This window comes from Lichenostomus cassidix, chromosome 5 (assembly GCF_008360975.1).
Source record: "Lichenostomus cassidix isolate B80296 chromosome 5, HeHo_3.0, whole genome shotgun sequence".
In the NCBI taxonomy this organism is placed as follows: domain Eukaryota; kingdom Metazoa; phylum Chordata; class Aves; order Passeriformes; family Meliphagidae; genus Lichenostomus; species Lichenostomus cassidix.
This window is the reverse complement of record NC_139486.1, coordinates 59,845,852-59,867,785: the sequence shown is the minus strand read 5'-3', so window position 1 is coordinate 59,867,785 and position 21,934 is coordinate 59,845,852. Positions and strand designations below refer to the sequence as shown.

Below are 21,934 nucleotides of genomic sequence, written 5' to 3'. Positions count from 1 at the left end.
CAGAGTAGAATTTCCTCCAGGACCTGGTGCATTTGCTATTCAGACTTCTCACAGCCAGCAAAACTTATCTGGATATTGCAGATGTAAATATTTGTGCAGATTCAAACATTATTATTATCCCTGATACTGGCTGTTCTACTTCATCTCGTGTTAGTCAGGAAGAGACTGAAAACATTCCACCTGAAGTCATTATTGGTTGAGTCAGGGTACAGCACCTGAATTGTTCTGAAATGAGACTTGCACAAAATCACATGGGTTTGACTCTGTGGCTTTTGGTAGAATGGTACAAGGCTAGAAAACAAAACCTACTTGTTTTTGCCTTTTATGTGGTTCTTTCACTGATGAGTATTTCAGGGCATCTCCTGTGGTGCTTGCAGGTGAAGAGAAAGGGAGAAATAAAATATTAATTCATACAAGGATGAAGACTGGGACTCAAATTTATACAGCATATATATAAATATACCATATATATACCTTGGTCTTCAGTGCTGGCAAGAGTCAGTCTTTTTGCTACTCAGCCTAAAGATGTACAATGAGCTACAACTGGAAGATCTATCTCTCTTTGGCACTACCCTCAGAATTAAAATGTCATTAATAATACACAAAATGAGCCTGTTTCTAAAGAATAATGCAGAGTTAGCAGAGAGACCTGCCAGACTGAGGCACTCACCTCTTCCCCTGGGGGTCATGACTTCTATCCTTACATGGCTGGCATAAATGGCAACTAAACTGAATATAGAAATCTAACTTTTCCCAGGGGCATAATTTCTCCTCTGTGCTCTTCCTTCATTTAATGGGCTATTGCCTTTCAATGGAGAGTGGGGTTGTTCAACAAGCTCTGAGAGAAGACACTAATGATTTATACCAGTGGATTTTATTTCCTGAGCTGTCTAGCAGCAACAGAAGTATATCTATGTAAAGAATGTGCTGACCTCACAGATACTGCAAAAGCTTCCCTTGGTTTGAAATGTGAAGTCAACACTTGCAAAACAGATGAGTCTGAGCAGTCTTCCTGTGTATCTTATACTTGCAAAGCCTAAATACAACCATGAAATGCATGTGTCATATCTGTCAGAAGTGGGATTGTATGCTTAAGTCCTTTTTACTTGAATAATGAGCATAAATTGATAAGCAGGTCTCTAGTATATTAGAAGATGCAAGGCGACTCGGTGTAGATGGGGAGGTCACTGAGGAATTTTGGGTTTCTTAACAGTTAAGTCTTGAGTTATGTATCTGTATGCAATTGTAACACATTTTATAAAAAAACAAGTCTGAAGCCTGTGAGCATTATAAGTAGAATGGACTGATGGCTGTGTATCAATAACTTTGGTAAGCAAAGGATGCTCCTCTGGTGATGCAGAATACAGTTGTATTTCATGTTTGAACACTGACTTCACTGTCAGTTCTGATGGCTGTGTAAGTGAGGAAACAAATGATGTCATTTAGTACATTGTATACAAGTTACTGCTTGCTCTGTTAGAAACCCCAAATATGTTTTTTTTTCATGATTACATCACCAAAAATGTATAGAAATTTTGGTAGACTTTATAGACCTTTGTGATATTTGTATCAGTGTTGTAATATGATCTACATTCATCTGATTTAAAAGAACCAAAACAACAAAAGAAGAAAAAAAACTTCCTGAAAACACAAGTTTAGTAAAATTTAGAAAGGACATCGTGGGAGACAGAATTATATGGAGTTATCTGTGCAGGCAGCTGAATGTTATACATAGAAAGTTCTGAGTGGTTCTGGAAGACTCATGTGTATTTCCAAAAGTACATAGTGAGAAAGGATTCAGCTGCCTATTAGTCTCAATCCTAAAATGTGCTGTTTTGCTGGTAAAATAATAAATTGAGAATGGTATCTCGAGGAATTATGTATCTATATGTGCAAAAATATTCACAATCATTTAGTTCTCTCTCATTTTTATGTTCCTGCCTTTGGTGGAGAAGAGGGAGGGCATGGTGAAATCACTTAGATGCAACTACATCAATCTCTTGAGAAAGTGCAATTATTCAAAACCATTTGGCTGTATAGTTTTTGGAATCAAGCAGCCTCAGGTTTCTGTTTTAAAGTTTTGAACATTGAAGATTATTATTTCTAAAATGGATATATTTTTTTGTGTATGGAAATGTTATGATCCAATTATTAATGTTCTTTGGAAATACCTCTGCCCGAATTAAGGTACAAACAAGACCATATGCCAGTCAATAGTATGGGTTTTATTTAAGAGAAATTATGAGAGAGAGAGGGAAGAAAAGAGAGAAAAAGAGAAGTAAGAAAAGAGGTGGGGGGGACAGAAAGAGGGAAAGAGAAAATATCACCATCCGTGGATCCCAACGATGTTGCGTTGATCCTCTCCAGCTGGTCTCCTTGGTGGTGATGGTCCCCCCAAAAGCACAGGATGCCATGGGTTAATATACACTCAGGCCAGGGGCAATGTCCAGGCATGTCCCCCCAGGGGAGGGGCAGCCTCTAGCAGCAGACTCTGCTTGCATCAGCTGCACTCCTGTGGTGCCAGGCCTAGCACTCTGGGGGGTCTGTGATGGATTGTGACTCCCCCTCAGCTCCTCTCACGTGAAAGTCCCATGGATGTAGCCAGTGAGGCTGGGGGTTCCACAGCTGGGCCAGTCTGTGTAAACCTGGCTTCTGTGAGCTGTGCTCTGCCCCCACCCCAAACTCAGCCAGGGATGATTCTCAGCACAGCTGGTGGCTTTGGCCTTTGTGTATGCATACCTTTCCCTCAGCTTGAGATGATTGAACAATAGGGTTTCCCTTTATCTAATCTCAGCAGTTTGACTCAGTCCAAAGTCCCAGTCAGGTATCTTCAGGGAGGTTTCCTTGATTGTAGCTTCTTTATACACTTTTTGTTATAATGAGCAAAACTTTATATCAATGTTTGAGGCATGAACTATTTCAGTCTCTGACAGCCACCCCGTGACTCAAACATTGTAATAAATGTCTCTTTTTTAGCAATCTTCTTTAGCCTATGGGTTGTCTACGGAGGTGATGAAAAAAAAGATAATGGGAGAAAAGATAGAAATAGTAGAAGCAATAACATGAGCAATTATACTAATAGGTACAATAGTTCAAAGCATAAATTCAATTGTAATCATCAATTTAATTTTCATTAGTCAGTACCTCCACCCCGCGACCCCAGGAATTAGTGTTTTTAAATGGGTGGTGGGTGTGAGGGGTATTTTTATATTGTATCTCTTAGATGTTAGCTTAATATGTTTGGAAATTGGTTATAGAATTATACAGCTGGTTTTCATTTTTTTTTCGTATAAATGTGGATGGATTTAGCAGGGATGTATGTTTCTTTCTCGACCACATTTACATATAGTTGGTAGAATTTTATAGGTAATATTTTTTTTTCGCTGGATAATTTTATACATCATGAAAATTACTTTTATGATACAAAATTAACATACAAAAGATTTTATAAAAATTATTGTTAAGCAATCTTATCTTTACATGAGGGCTATGCTCTGTTTTTTAAGATTCAGATTATAGCACTGTTGTAATTTAGCCTTGAAACAAATTAGAAATTATAGCTTTACAATCAGTGTAATTAAAAAATGAAATTGATTCTTTTTCAAATTCAGTTGTATTATCTCAACTAGTTTTTTCTCTTGAATTTTTGAGGCAGAGTTAAAATACTCTCTTAGGATATATGGCAGGAGATTTAACAGCCATTGGTTTGAGAGCTGGTAGAAGGCTTTTCTGTATTTTATTCATGTCATTCCATATAACGTTTGTGTTTTGTTAAGATTTTTTAATTCACTACTTAGTAAATTTGAAAAATTTAGCCAAATTATAATAATTTTAAATTTTTCTAAGGCAGAACCGAGAAGATTAGTGCATTTTGTATAAATTCTTGTACCAACTCTCAGGATTAAATTGGTTGAGACAAATTATGCATCTATAACAACTTTTGCCACATTATTTTTCAGTAAAAAGACAAAATAAGTTAGATAAAAATCAAACATAAGAATATATAAAATATTTTAACTAATATTTGATCTTCTAGCAAGTTACTTGCAATGACAACACGAATAAATTACAAATGTTAACAAACTGACAATGCAAGCAATTATGGTGACATTTTAAATTTTCACTGGCTCTCATGCAGCATCATTTCATGTGTTGGTACATTCCTATAAAAGAAAAGTGAAAATGTGGCCCACCAGGCCAATTATTAAAATGAAATAAAACTTCTTGTTGCTAACACTAAACGACAGACTTTACATGAAGAAAAGGTCATCACATTTAGGCATGATTTTGCTGTTTGCAGATTTTCTGCTCTCATACTCGTTTTCCTTATCTTCAATGCAAGAGTGTTTGACATTCCTGGAAAAGAAAAGAAACAAGCTTCCCCGGCAATACTTGCCTGAGTGGAACAAGTTGTTAATTGCATTAATTTTTTTTTTTTAGTTTTAGTGATTTTTTTTTTGGACATTATTAAATTTAGTGACAAGCAATGCCATTGCTTAAAACATTTTGAAGAACTAATCACCTTTTTAGTAACCAAGCATATTTTTAGTAACCAATTGCTTCTTATTCCACTTTTTCTTGCACTAAGTCTAAGCTAGGGTAGACAGGCAAGTAACAAATTAACTAAAGAAAGACAATACAACATTATCTTTACACTGGCTGCTTGGGATAGGAATTTTCCCCTAAACTTTTTCTACAGCCTCCCAACAGAGGAAGCTGCATGAAAAATACCTAAGCTTGTACAGGGACAACACTATCTTCACAAGGCAGCAGCTTTATAATGGGCTTCAGGGTTAGAACCAATTCTAGTTTTCCACACAAACCACAGACTGGGGGGGAGGGTGGTGGGGGGTGTTCCCTAAAAGACAAGAGTTGCAGAAGTGAATTCAGGAGTGAAACCTGTCAATTCTGGCTTTTTACAACAAAATACACACACACACAAAAACCACAAAGTAGGGGCGTGGGTCCCCTCCAAACAGGAGATTTTTGGTTTTGCACAACACCACGAACAGGAGCTTTACAGCTCCACACAAAGTAGGGGCGTGGGTCCCCTCCAAACAGGAGTTTTTAGGCTCCGCACAACACCACAAACAGGAGCTTTACAGCTCCGCACAAAACACCAAGGAGAGGCTTTTACTACAAACTGCAGACAGGAAGGCCTCCCCACGAGACACAAGCAGCAGAATTGGCTTCAGGACTGAAACCTGCCAATTCTGGACTCGCACAACAAAAGAAACTAAAGGGAACTAGAACCCCCATATCAGTTTACTATAACTTCTGGCCCCCAGAGATGACACTTCAATTTCCACAATGTACTCAGAGAAAATTGCAGTCAAATTTCTAAGTATTTAAACAAACTAGAATATGCACAACCCGTCAAAGAAAGTTGGTGTAAGAGAATTGTTATGGATGGAGTCATAACAACTCTTACCACCCTTTAAAAAAAAAGGTAGTGTTTGTATTTGTTAGTATAAAGTATACTAACATAGTATAGAATAATTAATAATTATGATATAGTATAATTATTATAATAATTAATAATTAAATAGTATAAAAGGAAGAACGTGAAATTATTTGATGAGAGAAGACAATAGTATTGTGAAAGGCACTTCGGGTCAGAGAATGCTATCCTGCCGACTATGCCAATAAAATGTTATGATCTAATTATTAAGGTTCTTTAGAAATACCTCTGCCCGAATTAAGATACAAACGAGACCATATGCCAGTCAATAGTATGAGTTTTATTTGATAGAAAATATGAGAGAGAGAGAGAAGAAAAGAGAGAAAAACAGAAGTAAGAAAAGAGGTGGGGGGGACAGAAAGAGGGAAAGAGAAAATATCACCATCGTGGATCCCAATGATGTTGCGTTGATCCTCTCCAGCCGGTCTCCTTGGTGGTGATGGTCCCCCCAAAAGCACAGGATGCCATGGGTTAATATACACTCAGGCCAGGGGCAATGTCCAGGCATGTCCTCCCAGGGGAGGGGCAGCCTCTAGCAGCAGACTCTGCTTGCATCACCTGCACTCCTGTGGTGCCAGGCCTAGCACTCTGGGGGGTCTGTGATGGATTGTGACTCCCCCTCAGCTGCCTCTCACGTGAAAGTCCCGTGGATGTAGCCAGTGAGGCTGGGGGTTCCACAGCTGGGCCAGTCTGTGTAAACTTGGCTTCTGTGAGCTGTGCTCTGCCCCCACCCCAAACTAAGCCAGGGATGATCCTTAGTGCAGCTACTGGCTTTGGCCTTTGTGTATGCATACCTTTCCCTCAGCCTGAGATGATTGAACAATAGGGTTTCCCTTTATCTAATCTCAGCAGTTTGACTCAATCCAAAGTCCCAGTCAGGTATCTTCAGGGAGGTTTCTTTGATTGTAGCTTCTTTATACACTTTTTGTTATAATGAGCAAAATTTTATATCAATGTTTGAGGCATGAACTATTTCAGTCTCTGACAGAGAGGCAAGGGACCGGACAGATTGCTAGCAGGATGTGGGAGATGGGTATGACTGCCTGGCACAAAAGCCAGGGAGATACCTCCTTCCTGGCTTTGATCAGCACAGAGCTGGAGGAGGAAAACAGTTGGAGAAGGAAAAGATTGCCTGTGGAGATATCAGAGCAAGTGGCTTTGTGGAGGATCTGACCTGGATTCTCAGGTGTCAGTTGATGCCACTGAGCTCCTGGATTCCTTCAGCAGGACACTCGATTCAGTATTCCCCCTCTCCCTTTCCCCACAATATTTAGAGCCTTAAAACCCTACAGACTGAAATTCCCCCACCAAAATCAGTCAGCAGCTCCCACCTCAAAGAGGGGGACACTGATTGTGTTGAAAGAGAAGAGTCTCACCTTTCCTTTCTCAGCCTGGAGAATTTCACTGGAGCAGACACACTGTGGGTTCACATTGCCTCACACACACCAGCTGCTGTCCCTGGGTCAGGATCTTCAAGAGCTTCCCTGGAATGCTCACTTGGGAAAGGGGAGAGAAGCCTGCTGGGTGAGCCTGGACAGTGTCCAGTGAGGGGTCTGTCCCAGGCCCCCTTTTGTCCCTGCTGGATCATGTTCTCCAGGGCTCTCACAAACAGGGAACTTTCTGAGCCTTTGCTGGTATCAGAGCTCTGCTTCTAATCTGCCGTTGAGTTTGTCCAGGAAATGAGTAACAGGAGAGAGCCTCAGCAATGAGACCTGTGGGAAAGCAGTTTGTCTCTGTGTCAGGTTCCTCTTTCGTTTTAAAGCAACCCCAATCCTGAAATCTTGTCTTCTGAACTGCCTGAACTTGCCCCTCTCATTCCTGGGGTGAATCCCTAGGACCCTGCGCTACAAAATTTGATTCCTGGTTCAAATATTGTTTTCCTACTTGTATCCCACAACTTCAATGGTATTTGACTTTCACCATGCAGTTTCCAAGAGGATTCATGCAATAATGGAATGCTGTGTGTGAGCTGGAGCACAGGCATACAGGAGAGGGATGATTTAACATTTCAGAAATGTCATTTTTTCTGAGAAGAGGTGAATCAATGCTGCTCTCTTGGCTACAACCATTAGAAAGCTAGAGATTTCATTCGACTCATCTTCTACACTCCCTTGGGAGTCAGACAGCAGCCGACAGTGAATTCCACAGAATTCCTAGAAAGCTGAAATGAGATGATTCCCACCCAGACTGACATGTGTCCTGGAGCTGGGATGCTGCTGCTGGAATCTGGTGTGTGTGGAGACCCTGGGAGCAGAACTGCCTCCTCTCTTCCTCACTGACACTGTGTTTGTGTCCCCAGCTGTGGAATCTCACATCCCCTCACTGGGCCAATCCTTTCCTGTGCAAACAGTTCCTGATCCATGAGCTAAAGGGGCTCCAGGAGAGCTGGAGAGGGACTTTGGAGAAGGGTCTGGAGGGACAGGACAAGGGGATATGGCTTCCCACTGACAGAGAGTGCATTCAGATGTGATATTGGGGAGAAATCCTTCCCTGTGAGGGTGCTGAGGCACAGGTTGACCAGAGAAGCTGTGGCTGCCCCAGGATCCCAGGAAGTGTCCAAGGCCAAACTGATTTGCATTTGGAGCAATGTGGACTTTTGGAAGCTGTTGCGGCTGGTGAAGGGGTGGGATCAGTAAAAACAACCACAAGTGCTCACAGGATGGAGGAGAAGAAGGATGAGCTCTGGTGAAGGGCTGATAGGGGGATAACAGCACTGCTAAATCTGATCTCTTTTAACTTTTATTGCATCATTAAGGGGATTGGCAGTAATTAATGTGGGGTCTAACTGCTGATAACCTGGCTGCAAGCAACTCTTTTCTGTCCTTCCCTTGGACAGAGTGTGCCTACAGCAGAATGAGAAAAAAGGGCAATTCTTGTCTCAGTTGTGCTCCCTTGAGTCCAGGGAAGGTTTTGGCAATGGTCCCAGAGCTGTTCCCAGAAAGGGAGTTGTTTCTGAGAAGCACCCAGCTGCCTCCCCAGCACTGCCAGCACTGCCAGCATTCCAGTGCCACCAGCACCACCAGCATCCCTCTGCTGCTGGAGGGACCATGACCCCTCAGGGAACAGAAATGAGCAATGGTAGAAACCTGTAGGGAGACGAAAGGGACAGCAGTTGGAGAATGGGACATTATCCAGGGAAGGAGTGTTTCTAATCAAGAGGAAATGACGAGCCATTCCCACAGTTCTGGTGGAGCTTTTGAAAAAAGCCACTTCCCTTGCAGCAAAAGCAAAAAAAAAAAAAAGGAAGTGAAACTCAGATGTAGCCAAAACTGCAGTTTCCGACTCCCCCGTGACTCCACAGAGTCTTGGGAAGCAACACTGTGACAGGGCACAGAGAGGAGTCAGCAGGACAGGAGAGGGGACCTCCTGGGGATCTGGGCACTTTCTCCTTCATGTTACTGACCTGGGAGGATGTTGGGGAAGATGAAATAAGAAAGCCTTATAAATATGATTACCTGGCAAAAGATGCTGAGAATCTGGAAAATATAAGCGAGATTGAAATGAAGACAAGCTTTGAGTTACCAAACCCCATTTACTGAAGAAGTAGAAAACAGTGTTATGGCTGACTGGAGCTAATCCCCTCTTGATGAAGCAATACCCTCTGCTCGTAGGCAGGTCCAAGGGTCAGAGCAGACCCTGCCAACTGGGCAGAGCGTCCAAAGAGCAGTTTTTAGAGTTTAAAATATAACGCCGTATGGTAATGCGATGGTTCTAATAGGTTGTCTGTAAATGTTGTAGGATTTGTAGCTTGTTCTACATTGGTTAATAAGAATTAGAATATTCAACACAGAAGATGATTTATTGTATTGTAAATGGCAACCTTGCAACTTTTTCTTTTCTATCTTTTCTGCTCTATCTCTCTCTCTTTCTCTCTCTCTTTTTCCTCTGACCTCCTTTGGGCTGCAGCTGGCAGCCCCTGGCAGCTCTCCTACACCCATGCCCTTTCACAATTAACCCCATGCTCTATGACCTGACTTCAGAGATCTCTCGTCTCTCGAAGATCAAATGAATCTTCGGATTTTGTTCCGACCATGTGCAACTGACAAACAAACCGATCTAATCCTGCGGATCCAAATCCTACACGAGGATCTGCATTAGGATGTGGACCCCAAAGGAGGAAGGGATGCTGGGAACTGCCACTGATCTGGACAGACACCCTTTGCCTGCTGCTGCCCCACACTGAACAGGTCAGTGCAATGTTTGCCTTCCTCCCTACCCCACCTGCCTCTCCTCCAGCAGCTGCTCTGTTCCTGCCACCCTCTCCCAGTGACTGCAGTGCCCTCCCCAGCTCCTCCCTCTGCCCTGAGCTTCCCTTCTGTATCTTGGTATTGAAATCAGATGGAAAAAACTTTTTGACACAATGGAACACATTAGAAAGCAGGAATTCTTTATCTGTGCAGGTCATACGGAAGGATCTCTCCTTTTTCTGTGTGTGGAGAGACTTTACAACAGGGGTTTTATCCATTAAAATCTTTCAAAGTAATAAAAAAGTGTTTCTTTCCAAATAAATAATCATCACTGAATGTATTCACTGTATTCACTGTACAGGATTGCAGTATTCACTGAATGCTGCAATATTAAAGGTGACCCTCCTTGAACTTTTCCTTTGGCCATGTGCTGTTGCTTCTTGTTACAGAACTTGTCCCAAAAGCACTGGAGGCCTCCTTATCTCTTTCTCCACTGGTTCCACCCACGTTTATCCTTCTCTGTCCACACCTTTACATCCTTTTATCTTTTTGTCCAGCTGGTCTTTCAACTGCTTCAGGGAAGCTGAAAATTTTTATTCTCTGTGTTCTTAATCATTCTCCTGCCAAACATCCCAACCGTCCCACCTCCCTCTCCCACCCCACTATTTCCACTGCCCTCCTCCCCTGCACATCTCACTGCTCTCTACTGAATCCTTCCTGCTGCACGGAGCTGCTGAGGAGCTGCATGGTCCATCCTGGGATTCTCCAAGCACTGACTCCCCATCCGCTCTGACCACAGCCAGGGGCCTCATCCCACCACCTGCCCAGCGTCCATCCATGGAGGTGAGCACTGTCACCCCCCCTCCTGCCTCACCCACTGAAGAGGATGATCCATGTGAAATAGATGTCAGCAGCATGGCCATACACAGTGTCACACTGCTCATCTGCTTCTGTGGGCTGGCTGGGAATGGGGCTGTCCTCTGCCTCCTCAGACTGAAAGACCCTAACATCAAAATCTTTAATCTGGCTGTCATCGACTTCTTCTTCCTCCTCTTCACAGTCCCCTCCACCCTGCTCTTCCTGGTGGAGGAAGTGTCCTGCTCCACTATCATGCCCCTGGTGTACCTGAGCTTCCTTTACCAGATGTCTGTGGTCTCCTACTACTGGGGGCTGTGGCGGCTGACAGACACCAGCATTGGGATGGGCATGTACAAGCTGTACCAGGGCTTCTGCCACTGCCGCCTTCCAGAGCGCCTGCTGTGGGTGGTGCACAGTGTCGAATTCTGGGCTTTCTTCACTCTCATCACTGTCATTCCCACGGTGACTTCCCTGTGTCCATCAAACAAGCAGGAGCAATGTCGGGTGGCTCTCATCTCCACATTTGCATTCATCCTGCTCCTCTTTGCTGCACCCGACGTCATTTCCAGATCAATCAACTTCATTCAGGCAAAATGTGGCTCCCAGCAGCAGCAACTCAACAAGCGTGACATTGTTATCTTCCTCATTCTGCTCTTCACTCTCCTCCTCACCATCTGGAACTTCCTGCACCAGCTCGGCTACATTGTTGTGTCCTTCCAGGTTTTTTTCCTGCTCACCTGCATCAACAGCACCTACAAACCCTTCATCTACTTCCTGGTGGGGAGGTGTTTGAGGACCTGCCCCGTGGGGTCCCTAAGGGAATCTCTCCAGAGGGTTTTTGAGGAGCAGGAAGACAACTCTGCCAGCAAAAAAGACACCACCACAGACACAGTGGTCTTAGCCTGTTGATCCCTTTGACTGCACTGCTGAGGGACCCTGGGACAGAGGCTGAGGGTTTCCTTGAGTCACCTGATTAATAAATATCCACAGGATCTCCCTCCCACACTGTATTCCTGCAGTAGAAGCGAGCAGGTGCATGTGGGAGGGATGCTCTGCAAGGAGTACATTGGAGCATGGCTTTCCTCCTCCCTCCCAGGTCCTAAAACACTATTCCCCCAAGGGAATATTTTGCAACACAGCTGTGATCCCAAAAATCCCCCTGGCACCTGGTTCCTGCATCCCACTGCAGTCTGATATCAATAAACAGCATCCTGAACCCTGAGCTGCCTTCACCCCGTCTGCCAGCGCTTGCTGCCTTCCTCTGGCTCCTGCTGCCAGCCGGGAATGGGGGTGGAGGGAGGGAGGGAGGGAGGGGACACAGGCATGGCTTGTGCTCCCTGCAGCTAACATGATCCCGAGTGCCCAGAGCTGGGATGGCAGCGGCACAGCCGGCATGGGCAGGATGGCCCAGGGGCTCAGCATTCCCTTCCCAGCTGCTCTCTGAGTGGCACAGCAAAGATCTCCCTGGTCCCGGCTGGAGCAGGGCAGCAGTGGGGCTGTCAGGGGGGAAGGTGGCCCTGGGGGGAGTCTGGGTGTGTCAGAGGGGTCAGGAGGGGTCAGGAAGGGTGTGGATGCTGCTGATCCCAAATGTCCTCACTGGAGAGCAGCAGAGCTACAGGTTGTGCTCAGAGCCAGGGAGAGGCCGGGAAAGCTGCTGGATGGGATGGGATGGGATGGGATGGGCAGTGGGGTGGAAATAGGAATGGGGAGCGATACCAAAAGGGGCTGGAATAAACTTTCTAACACCATGGGAATCATTAGGAAGCAGGAATTCTTTACCTGCACAGGACACACAGAAGGATCTCTCATGGTTCTATGTCTGAGGTGAGACTTTACAGCAGGGGTTTTATCCATTATAACCATATATAGTCATTAAAACTTATCTAATACCTAAACATCACTTTCCTCAGACTAATTTCTGTGCATCCACATCCTCCTGAGTGTCTGCCGTGGTTTCAGCCTCAGCAAACACCAGGCACCTATGGCGGCTGCTTGCTTGTTCTCTCCCCTGCCACATCCGGGAAGAGGGGAGGAAAAAATAAATCAGTTAAGCGTTCATGAGTCAAAATAAAGGACAGTGAGAAAACACTTCAAGGGAAAAACAGGCTCCACTTAAAGTTGCAAATTGAATTTATTACTAACAGAGTTAAAGGAAGATAATGAGAAGTAAAAGAAACCCTTAAAGACACTGTTTTTCCTCTCGCCCCCTCCCTCCTTCCCACCAACAGTGCAGGGAAGGCAGGGTGTGGGGCTTTGGGTCAGCTCATCCCCAGGATCTTCTACTGCTCAGGGAGAGAGGTCCTTCCCTGCATTGCCATGGGGTCTCTTCCACAGGAGAGAGATCTCTGGGAACTCCTCCAGTGCAGCTCCAAACTCAGGAACAGCAGCAGCACAGACAATCCTGCTGCAATGTGAGCTCCTCCCACGGGCAGTCAGTCCTCCCAAACTGCTGTGCTGTGGCTCCCTCGTCCACAGGCTGCACTCCTCCAAGCACAGGCTGCTCCAGCTGGGAATCAAGGGCTCTCTCTCTCCACTGAGACTTCCACTGGATCACAGCCTCCTCCAGGCACCCACCCACTCTGGCATGGGGCACTTCCTCCATGGGCTGTGGGTGGATTTCTGCAACCCTGTTGGACCCCATGGGCTGCAGGGTGACATCCTGCTTCACCATGGTCTTCACCACAGCCTACAGAGGAAACTTGGCTCTGGTGCCTGGAGCACCTCCTCCCTCACCTTCTGCACTGCCCTTGGTGTCTCCATGTTGTTTCCCTCACATGTTGTCACCTCCTCTTCCTCCTTCCCTGGCTAGAAACAACTGCATGCACATTTGCTTTGATTTCTCCTCCAATATGTTATCACAGAGGAGTACCCAGCATCTCCAACTGGCACAGGCTTGGCCAGCAGCATATATATCATCTTCAGAGCAATTAGAGATTGGCTCTGCTGGACATGGTGAAAGCTTCCAGAAGCTTCTCACAGGAGCCATCTTTGTGGCACCCCTACTAACAAAAATTGGTCCAAGCAAAACCAACACAGAGGGTCATTCCATGGGGAGCACAGCCAGAGAACAGGGCTGAGCCAGGCTGCTCTGGCTCAGAGCCATGTGGCCTCATGTCCCCATACTTCTGGCTGTCTCTGACACATCTCCAGGTGCCACGTGTCCAGCAGTGCCTCACAGAGCTGTCACCTCCACCACAGCAGTGTCCCCAGGGCTGTGGCTCACCTCCTCACTCCTGCTTTTCCCCTCAAACACTGTCCACAGATCAACTTAGGTGGAGCACAGAAAGTGCTGCTGGCAGCTCCCCACCAGCACATAAATCACAGGGCCGAGGGTGCTGTTCAGCAATGCCAGCAGCCAGGAGGTGTTTTCTGGGAATAACTTGCCAGAATCAGAAAGGCTGAGGAGAACCTCCAAGCAGAAAGGGATGCTGAAGGCAAAGAAGAGCAGGACATTGAGCAGGATGGTGACACAGGGCTTCCCTGGCTGCCACCTCTGGGAGCCACAGCAGAGCCTGAGGAACAGGAACAGGTTGGAAACCAACATCACTACAGACAGAATCAGGGAAATCACAAGGGCTACACCTGCAAGGACTGTCCCTGAGTCTTCAGTAAAGGTGAGGTAGAGGGAGGACACCAAAACCCCAGTGAGAACCCAGAGGGACCCACTGATGACACCCGAGAGGTGCTGGGGGCGGTGGCTTTGGTACCAGATGGGGCAGAGGATGGAGACACAGCGCTCCATGCTGAGAGCTGTCAGCAGCCCCAGGCTGCTCAGGTTAAACAGGTGGCACAGGAGTTCCACTGCAAATACAAAATCTGTGTAGTGAGGAGCAAGATGAATCAAAGATGTGCAAAATGCTGCTAAGGTCAGAAAAGCCAAGATAAGCAGGGAGAACAGGAGGAGCAGGGAGAAGTCAGCTACAGCCAGATTTAGGGTGTAGACAGTGAAAGGGTTCTGCTTCATGTGGAAGCCCAGGAACCACATGGCCATCCCATTCCCCACCAGCCCACAGAGGGAAATCCCCAGACAGACCCCTGCAAGAGCAATCAGTGTGTAGAGAAAGCTCGAGCATTGATCTGGGAGATATTCCTCCAAGTCCACAGATCCATTCAGGGTGAGGTTTGTTGTGCTGTTCTCCATGGTGAATGATCCTGTTCCCAGTGGCTGTCTTCTCCTTTTCCACCACTTCTAGGGAGAGATGAGGAACCAGAGGGAAATAAGGGCCATCAGCATTCCCAGCACTTCCCATCTGCTCACACAGCCCCTGGAAGAACCTCCACCCCTGCAGTGCCCAGGCCCAGGGCAGGAAAAATCTGTCACTACTCCATCCCTGGACTCCTCCCTCCAGTAGGAACAGCTCTGTCACAGGAACCCCACGGGAAAAGGATCTGGGGATGGCTGCTGGGACCACTGGCTATGCCTCTGCCTCATCCCTCGTGCCTGGTGTGCAGCCCTTAGCCCAGAGATCACATCCCATGGTCAGAGCTTCCCCTCACAATCTCACCACATCAGTGACAGCTTCCCCTCACATGTCCCAGGGACAGAGATCTTGTCAGGAGGAGGTGGCTTCATCACCCCCTTCCTCTCCTCCCCCCAGTTCTTCATGAGGAGCTGCTGATCTGCTATGATCCTATTAATTCAGACACTCAAGTTCTATAATTTTAAACACCATTTACTGGGTTTAAGACAATGAAGAAGGAGAGCACAGCACAGATAATATTATGTCCCTTCAGATGCTGTGAACCTTGAGGTAAAATGCTCCTCTGGTGAGGGAAGAGCCTGTCCATGGAAAGCCTGCTCCACTATGGTCCTTTCAGCTTTTACAGGGTTTTGTGAACCCCTCAGAAATTCCAGACCTCATTGTGAACCCAGTCCCTGCCCCTTGGGTGCCAACAGAGCCCCTGAGCAGCAGCCATGAGGACAAGCACTGGCCTTGTGTCCACTTGCTGTGGGAAATCACCAGTGCCCAGACACAGGAGTGCACGAGGGCTTTGCCCACAGCCTCTCATCACATCCCATCTAACCACAATCAGCAGCCCAATTTCCCCTGCTGAGCATGTGTCTCCTCTGAGATTAGGTTTGTGGGGTACATGGTGCTGCCAGTGTGCTCTTATCTCCAAGTGGTTCCTGCCACACAATCTCAGCCTTTCACAGCACAGGGACTGGGATTTTGTTGCTTGTTTTCTGCACTTCTTTCATGCATTTTTCATCTCCTCTGGAGCTGTATCCTGTGCTTGTCATCCCCCAGACTGATGTGCTCCAAAGATACCCTTGTTAATGCACAAGGTCCATGGTCTCTCCAGGGTGTCCACCCGGGAGCTGCAGGATTTGGAGCAAGAGGAAGACTTGAAACAAGGAGAGAACACAAGTTCAAGGTCCATCCCTGAGAGGGAAATGGAGAAAGGTGCAACTCCTGGAAGTGTGTCCCAGAAGGAAGTTGGGAGAAGTCTTTGAGTGCCAGATACATGTCACTAGAGGCACTGAGCAACTTGTGCTGTTGCAGGTCTGCACATCAGGGATTTCTCACTCTTGGAGGTCTCTGGCTCATCTCTCTCACCTCTCTGCCATCCTGGGAATGTTATATGTCCCCTCCTGTGTTGATGGATCCCCACCATCCACCACCACACAGGGAAAGCCAGAAGCCCCTCACATGGTGGGACAACAGCAGAGAATGGCAGGAAGAGAGGAAGGGGGTGACGTGGCCACCTCCTCCTGACAAGATCTCTGTCCCTGGGACATGTGAGGGGAAGCTGTCACTGATGTGGTGAGATTGTGAGGGGAGGCTCTGACCATGGGATGTGATCTCTGGGCTAAAGGCTGCACACCAGGCACAAGGGATGAGGCTGAAGCAGAGCCTGTGGTCCCAGCAGCCACCACCAGATCCTTTTCCCCTGGAGCTCCTGTGACAGAGCTGTTCCTACTTGGAGGTAGGAGTCCAGGGATGGAGTAGTGGGTGATGCCTCCTTTCTAGGGATGGGACTAGACAGGGTGGGAGTTTGTCCTGGGCACTGCAGGGGTGGGGCTTCATCCTGGGTCTGGTGTGGGGCTGTGTGAGCAGATGGGAAGTGCTGGGAATGCTGATGGCCCTTATTTCCCTCTGGTTCCCCATGTCCCCCTAGAAGGTGGTGGAAGAAGGAGAAGGCAGCCACTGGGAACAGGATCATCCACCATGGAGGAGACCAGCACAACAAACTTCACTTTTAATGATACAATTTATGGATATCTGGACTGGCAGGAATTTCTGACACGTGGATGCTTGGGCATTCCATATACAAGGATTGCCATTTCTGCGGTCGGTCTGGGGATTTCCCTCTGTGGGCTGGTGGGGAATGGGATGGTTGTGTGGTTCCTGGGCTTCCACATGAAGCAGAACCCTTTCACTGTCTACATCCTAAATCTGGCTGTAGCTGACTTCTGCCTGCTCCTCCTGTTGCTCCTGCTTATACTGGATTTTCTGACCTTAGCAATATTTTGCACGTCTTTGTTTCGTTTTTTTGTTCAGTATTGGAATTTTTTGCGTGCCCTTGGGCTCCCATGCTACCTGTTTGACCTGAGTGGCCTGGGGCTGCTGACAGCCCTCAGCGTGGAGCGCTGTGTCTCCATCCTCTGCCCCATCTGGTATCGCTGCCACCGCCCCCGGCACCTCTCGGGTATCGTCAGTGGGTCCCTCTGGGTTCTCATTGGGGTTTTGGTGTCCTCCTTCTATGTCACCTTTACCTTTATTGGGTACTCTGCGTTCATCCTTGCATGGGTAGCCCTCGCCATTTCCGTGGCTTTTTCCCTCATGATGTTGGTTTCCAACCTGCTCCTGTTCCTCAAACTCCGCTGTGGCTCCCAGAGGAGACACCCAGGGAGGCTCTTTGTCACCATCCTGCTCAACATCCTGCTCTTCTTCGCCTGTGGCATCCCTTTCTGTGTGGAGGTTCTCCTCTATCTTCCTTTTTCTGATGCTTTATTCCCCGGAAACATCTGCTTTCTGCTGGCACTGCTGAACAGCAGCCTCAACCCTGTGATTTATGTGCTGGTGGGGAGCTGGCGGCGGCGTCGCTTCCAGCGCTCTGTCAAAGTCGCCCTGCGGAGGGTGTTTGAGGAGAAAGCCAGGAGTGAGGAGGGCAGCCATGGCCCTGGGGACACTGCTGTGGTGGAGGAGACAGCTCTGTGAGGCACTGCTGGATGTGAGGCACCTGGAGATGTGTCACCTCAAAGACACCCACAAATATGGGACCATGTGGGCACATGGCTCTGAGCTCAGTCCTGTTCCTGTATTCCCTATGAATGACCCTCATTGCCTCAGCCTCAGGGAATAAACTCCATCTCCTTTGGCTCAGCAGATGAGTTTCATGGGGTTTTGGGGGATCTCTTGCCTGGGCAGAGTGTGACAGGTTAAGTCCTGGGGACACATCCTGTATGGGAGGGCAGCAATTTCCCAAATCTCTGTGGGGCTGGGGCCTCTAGATGGCAGGAGAAAGGTAGGGATCTCAAGGAACATCCTTCCCCGTCTGTCTGACAGAGCCAGCCCTGTATTCCCTGCTCATGGGAAGAGACCAAACTGACCCAAGGTAGGGCTGCCGAGCTGGGGGAGGGACAGCAACATTCCCTTGCCCATTAAGTGGGAATTTGTCACATTCTTCCATTCCATAATAAATCATTCTGAGTAAAGTGCAGGGACGATGGTGAATTCCACAGAATTCTGGTGCCTGTGACCAAAAAAGAGCTTGAAATAAGGAAATTCACATCACCAGGTGCTTGGACCATTTTATTGTGGAGAAATCAGGGGATTATGCTGCTGTTCTGCAGAATGGGACCATCCTCTGGTTCCCCAGCATCAATGTCCAAGGAAGCCCTTCAGCACCTCCATCCTGAACCTGGCCATTCCCAGGAGGAGCTGAACAGCAACTCTGCACAACAGCTTGAGCCAAAATCCAGGTTGTACTGATCTTTTTCCCATTGTTACCACCCCATAATTAGATCTGGATTTATTAGTTTTGTTCGTTTCCAACATGATAACTCTGACCCCAAAATGTGTTGAATAAAGAACATCCATTTGCTGCAGAGCTCATCCCTGGTGAACAGTGTCCAAAAATTGCTTGTTTCCTTAGTTTTTCCCACTCTAAAGCCTCTGTCTTGTGTGAGGAGGGCAGGTACCTGTCTCATACCAGAGCTCTTCCTAAGGCACATTCCTGCAATGCTTGGGATGATGTTGACAGTGCCAAGAGCTTCTCATTCCTGGGAGAGATCTGGGCAGCAGACACATCTCTTGCTCAGGGGAACTTGTCCCTCCTTTTCCCACTGCCTTAAATCCAGGGGAAAGCAATGTGCCACTGCTTCTGGAAAGGGAAGGGAGAGTGAAAGCCTTGGGTGGTGAGTCATGCTTTGGAGACGCACATGAGGTTAAACATCTAAAAATCATTTATTAACAGAGTTGTTAATGATTAACAGAACAGAGCAACATCCACAGCTGAGAGGGATGTTCTTTCCCTGTCTCCCATTTTTCTGTCCATTGGAAAGTAGAAACTTTCTGAGGTACAACCTCTTGTCCAGGAAAGGACTCCCATCATGAAGGGAGTTTCTCCCAAGGCAAGTGCAGAGGGATTGTGATCCTTCCATGTATTTTTCTAGCTCCAAGCACCTTCCTTGTCTCCTGTGTCACCCAGGCCACTCCGTACCTGAGCTTCTTGTTTTCCATGGAATCATAAAATGGTTTGGGTTGGAAGGGACTGTAAAGACCATTCTCTTCTGACCCTATGCCAGAGGTAGGGACAACTTCCACTAGAGTATGTTGCTCCAAGCCCCATCCAACCTGTGGTGGAAAACTTCCAGGGATCCAGGGACAGCCACAGCTTCCCTCAGACACACCTCAAGTGGAGCCAAACCTTGAGTCACAGTTGTAACGTGAGTGGAGCTAAAACCATCCAGACAGCCCAGAGAAAATGGGAGAACCCAGCAGAGGCAGTTCCAGCTCCAATCCCTTGTCCTGACAGCCCACAAGACAGCCCACAGCCCCAGACTCAGTGTGCATTTTGGGGAAAAGACTTCTAGAGGCAATCCCAAACACCTGCCCACTCGTCTGGGCAAAAGGGCTCAGTGTGAATTTTCCACACCTTAGTCTTCCCGTGTGTCAGGACCTGCTGGAGATGGACAGGAATCACTCAGGAATTGTTCTGCACTGCTGTGCCAAGATTTCTTGTCCATGCTGTTTTTAAGCAAACACACCAAGAAAATCCATTTGCAGAAGGTCTGAGACTTGGTGACTCAATTTTAATATTCCACAGGGTAGGGAAGCTCATTTCTGAGGCCGAGAAATCTCAGAGCTGTTGAATAGGAAAGAATCAAAGCAAAGACTTGAAAACAAAATCTTTCAAAGGTGTCCCTGCCCATGAAGAAAGGGTCAGAATGTGATGATCTGTAAGGTTCCTTCCGACCCAAACCTTCCCATGATGATTCCTCACATCATGCTGAATCCACCCCAGGCAGGAGTTCCCCTGCTGCACACAGCACCAGCCTGACAGAGCTCCAGGAGCATTTGGACAGCACTCTCAGGCACAGGGAGGGATTGTTGGGATAGCCTGTACAGGGCCAGGAGCTGAACTTTGTGATCCTCATGAGTCCATTCAAATTCAGGATGTTTTTTGATTCTATTTCACAGTGATTCTATTTCATGAGAATTCCACTTTATGATGATTCCACTGTGTTGTCCCTATTCCGGGGCTCTGGCACATCCTCAAAAGCCCTCTGGAAGGCAACTCTAACAGAGAGGGTGAATTCCTTTGCACAGCTCCCAGCCAGGAAGTAAATCAGAGGCTGGGCACTGCTGTTGGCACAGGCGAGCAGGACAGAGGTGCTGAGGGCAAAGACAGAGGGGTCAAAGGCTCTCAGCAAGAGCCAGAACCCAAAATCAGCGGTGAAGAAGGGAAAGAAGGTGACAGGCTGTTGGGGTGGATAATACCACCTCAGGAACTGCTGGGGAGCTGAGTGGTTCCAATACCACAAGGCTTCACTGGTGGGAGACATCTTAGCCCCCCTGGAGAACACGATAGTCCCTCCCCAAATTATGTAAATCCCCCCAGCTGTAACCTAACCCCTGATTCCATCCCTTCCTCCTCCCCATTGGTTGTGGTGTGCCCCCCGCCTCCTCTCCCCTGACCCTCCAGCCATCCCTTTAAATGTAGACGGCTGGGGTCTCTCACCCTCTTTCACCCTGGAACCCTTCAGAATAAACCTCTGGATCCTCCAGCTGACTGAGCGCTCTGAATTCTTTGTCTCTGGTAACGCACGAGTTATCCAACTCCGTGGGTGAGTGAGAATCTGTGCCTTACACCGGCACGGGTGTGAGAAGGGCTTTTCTGTACAGCACCAGAGCAGTGCTGGCTGGAGTGATCTCTCGATAGCCATAGAGACACTTTCAGTAAACGCAGAGGCCTGGTTCCACCCCTCCTCCCCCTCCGTGTTAACAGGCAGCAGGACCAGGGCACAGAGCTTCCGTGGGGGCTGTTTCCATGAGCAGCACAGGAGCCTGGCCAGCAGGGCTAGAGCAGAACAGATCAGGGTGAGCACTGAGAAGAGGTAGCTCAGCACCAAGGCCACCAGCACCAAAGGGCAGAAACAGGGGGTGATGGTGAGCAGGAAGGAGAGGAGCCAGAGCAGAGCACACAGGAGCACCGGGAAGTGCTGGGAGCGGTGGCACGGCCAGCAGGACACAGGGAGGACAAAGAGAGCTGTCCCAGCACTGAGGGCTGTCAGAGAGTAGAGCCGGGCAGTGAAAGAGAAGAGGATGGTGACGTTCAGCCTGGCTGTCACACCCCGTGAGCCCAGCTGGTGGCAGAAGCTCTCTGGGCCATAAAATATCCCCAGGGCGATGGTGATGAAGAGCAGGAAGGTGAAGTCAGCGATGGCCAGGCTGAGGATGCAGATGGTGATGGGGTTCCTGTGGGTGTGGAAGCCGAGGAGCCAGAGGACAGCCCCGTTCCCCACCATTGCACACAGGCACAGGAGCAGCATGACAGGGACTCTGCTCGAGTGGCTGTTGTCACACTCAGTCCAGTTGGAGTGCTTGTCCTCATTCCAGCTCCCATTGGAGACTTTCCCACCAAGCTGGCTCCAGCAGGCAGGGCTGGCTGTGTCCGTGGCAGGGGACAATGTGCTCATTGTGACACCTCTGCTGCTTCTCCTTCCCCTCACACAGCTGGAGGGGTGACAAACACAGACACCTTACCAACACTGCTGTCCCCCACACATAGCTTTTCCCATCTTTTCCTACCCCCAGCTTCCATGTGGAGCAGCACAGGGAGAGGCAAGGGACAGGACAGATTGCTAGCAGGATGTGGGAGATGGGTATGACTGCCTGGCACAAAAGCCAGGGAGATACCTCCTTCCTGGCTTTGGACAGCACAGAGCGGGAGGAGGAAAACAGTTGGTGAAGGAAAAGAT

General features: G+C 47.8%; 2 protein-coding genes across 2 annotated transcripts in view; one reads left to right on the top strand and one right to left on the bottom strand.

Annotated features, from left to right (window-relative positions):
• LOC146436872 (mas-related G-protein coupled receptor member X2-like) overlaps positions 1-21,729 on the bottom strand; it is a 23,235-nt gene extending 1,506 nt beyond the window's left edge. The window contains exon 1 of the mRNA XM_085063291.1: positions 21,021-21,729. Coding sequence (XP_084919417.1) covers positions 21,021-21,652 — 632 coding nt within the window. The 5' untranslated portion in view covers positions 21,653-21,729. The remainder of the gene's footprint in view (positions 1-21,020) is intronic.
• On the top strand, positions 10,395-11,509 carry LOC146436873 (mas-related G-protein coupled receptor member H-like). The gene is made up of 2 exons (XM_085063293.1): positions 10,395-10,491; positions 10,709-11,509. The coding sequence occupies exon 2, from the start codon at positions 10,759-10,761 to the stop codon at positions 11,413-11,415; it is 657 nt and encodes a 218-aa protein (XP_084919419.1). The 5' UTR covers positions 10,395-10,491; positions 10,709-10,758; the 3' UTR covers positions 11,416-11,509.
• Positions 21,730-21,934: the final 205 nt, after the last annotated feature.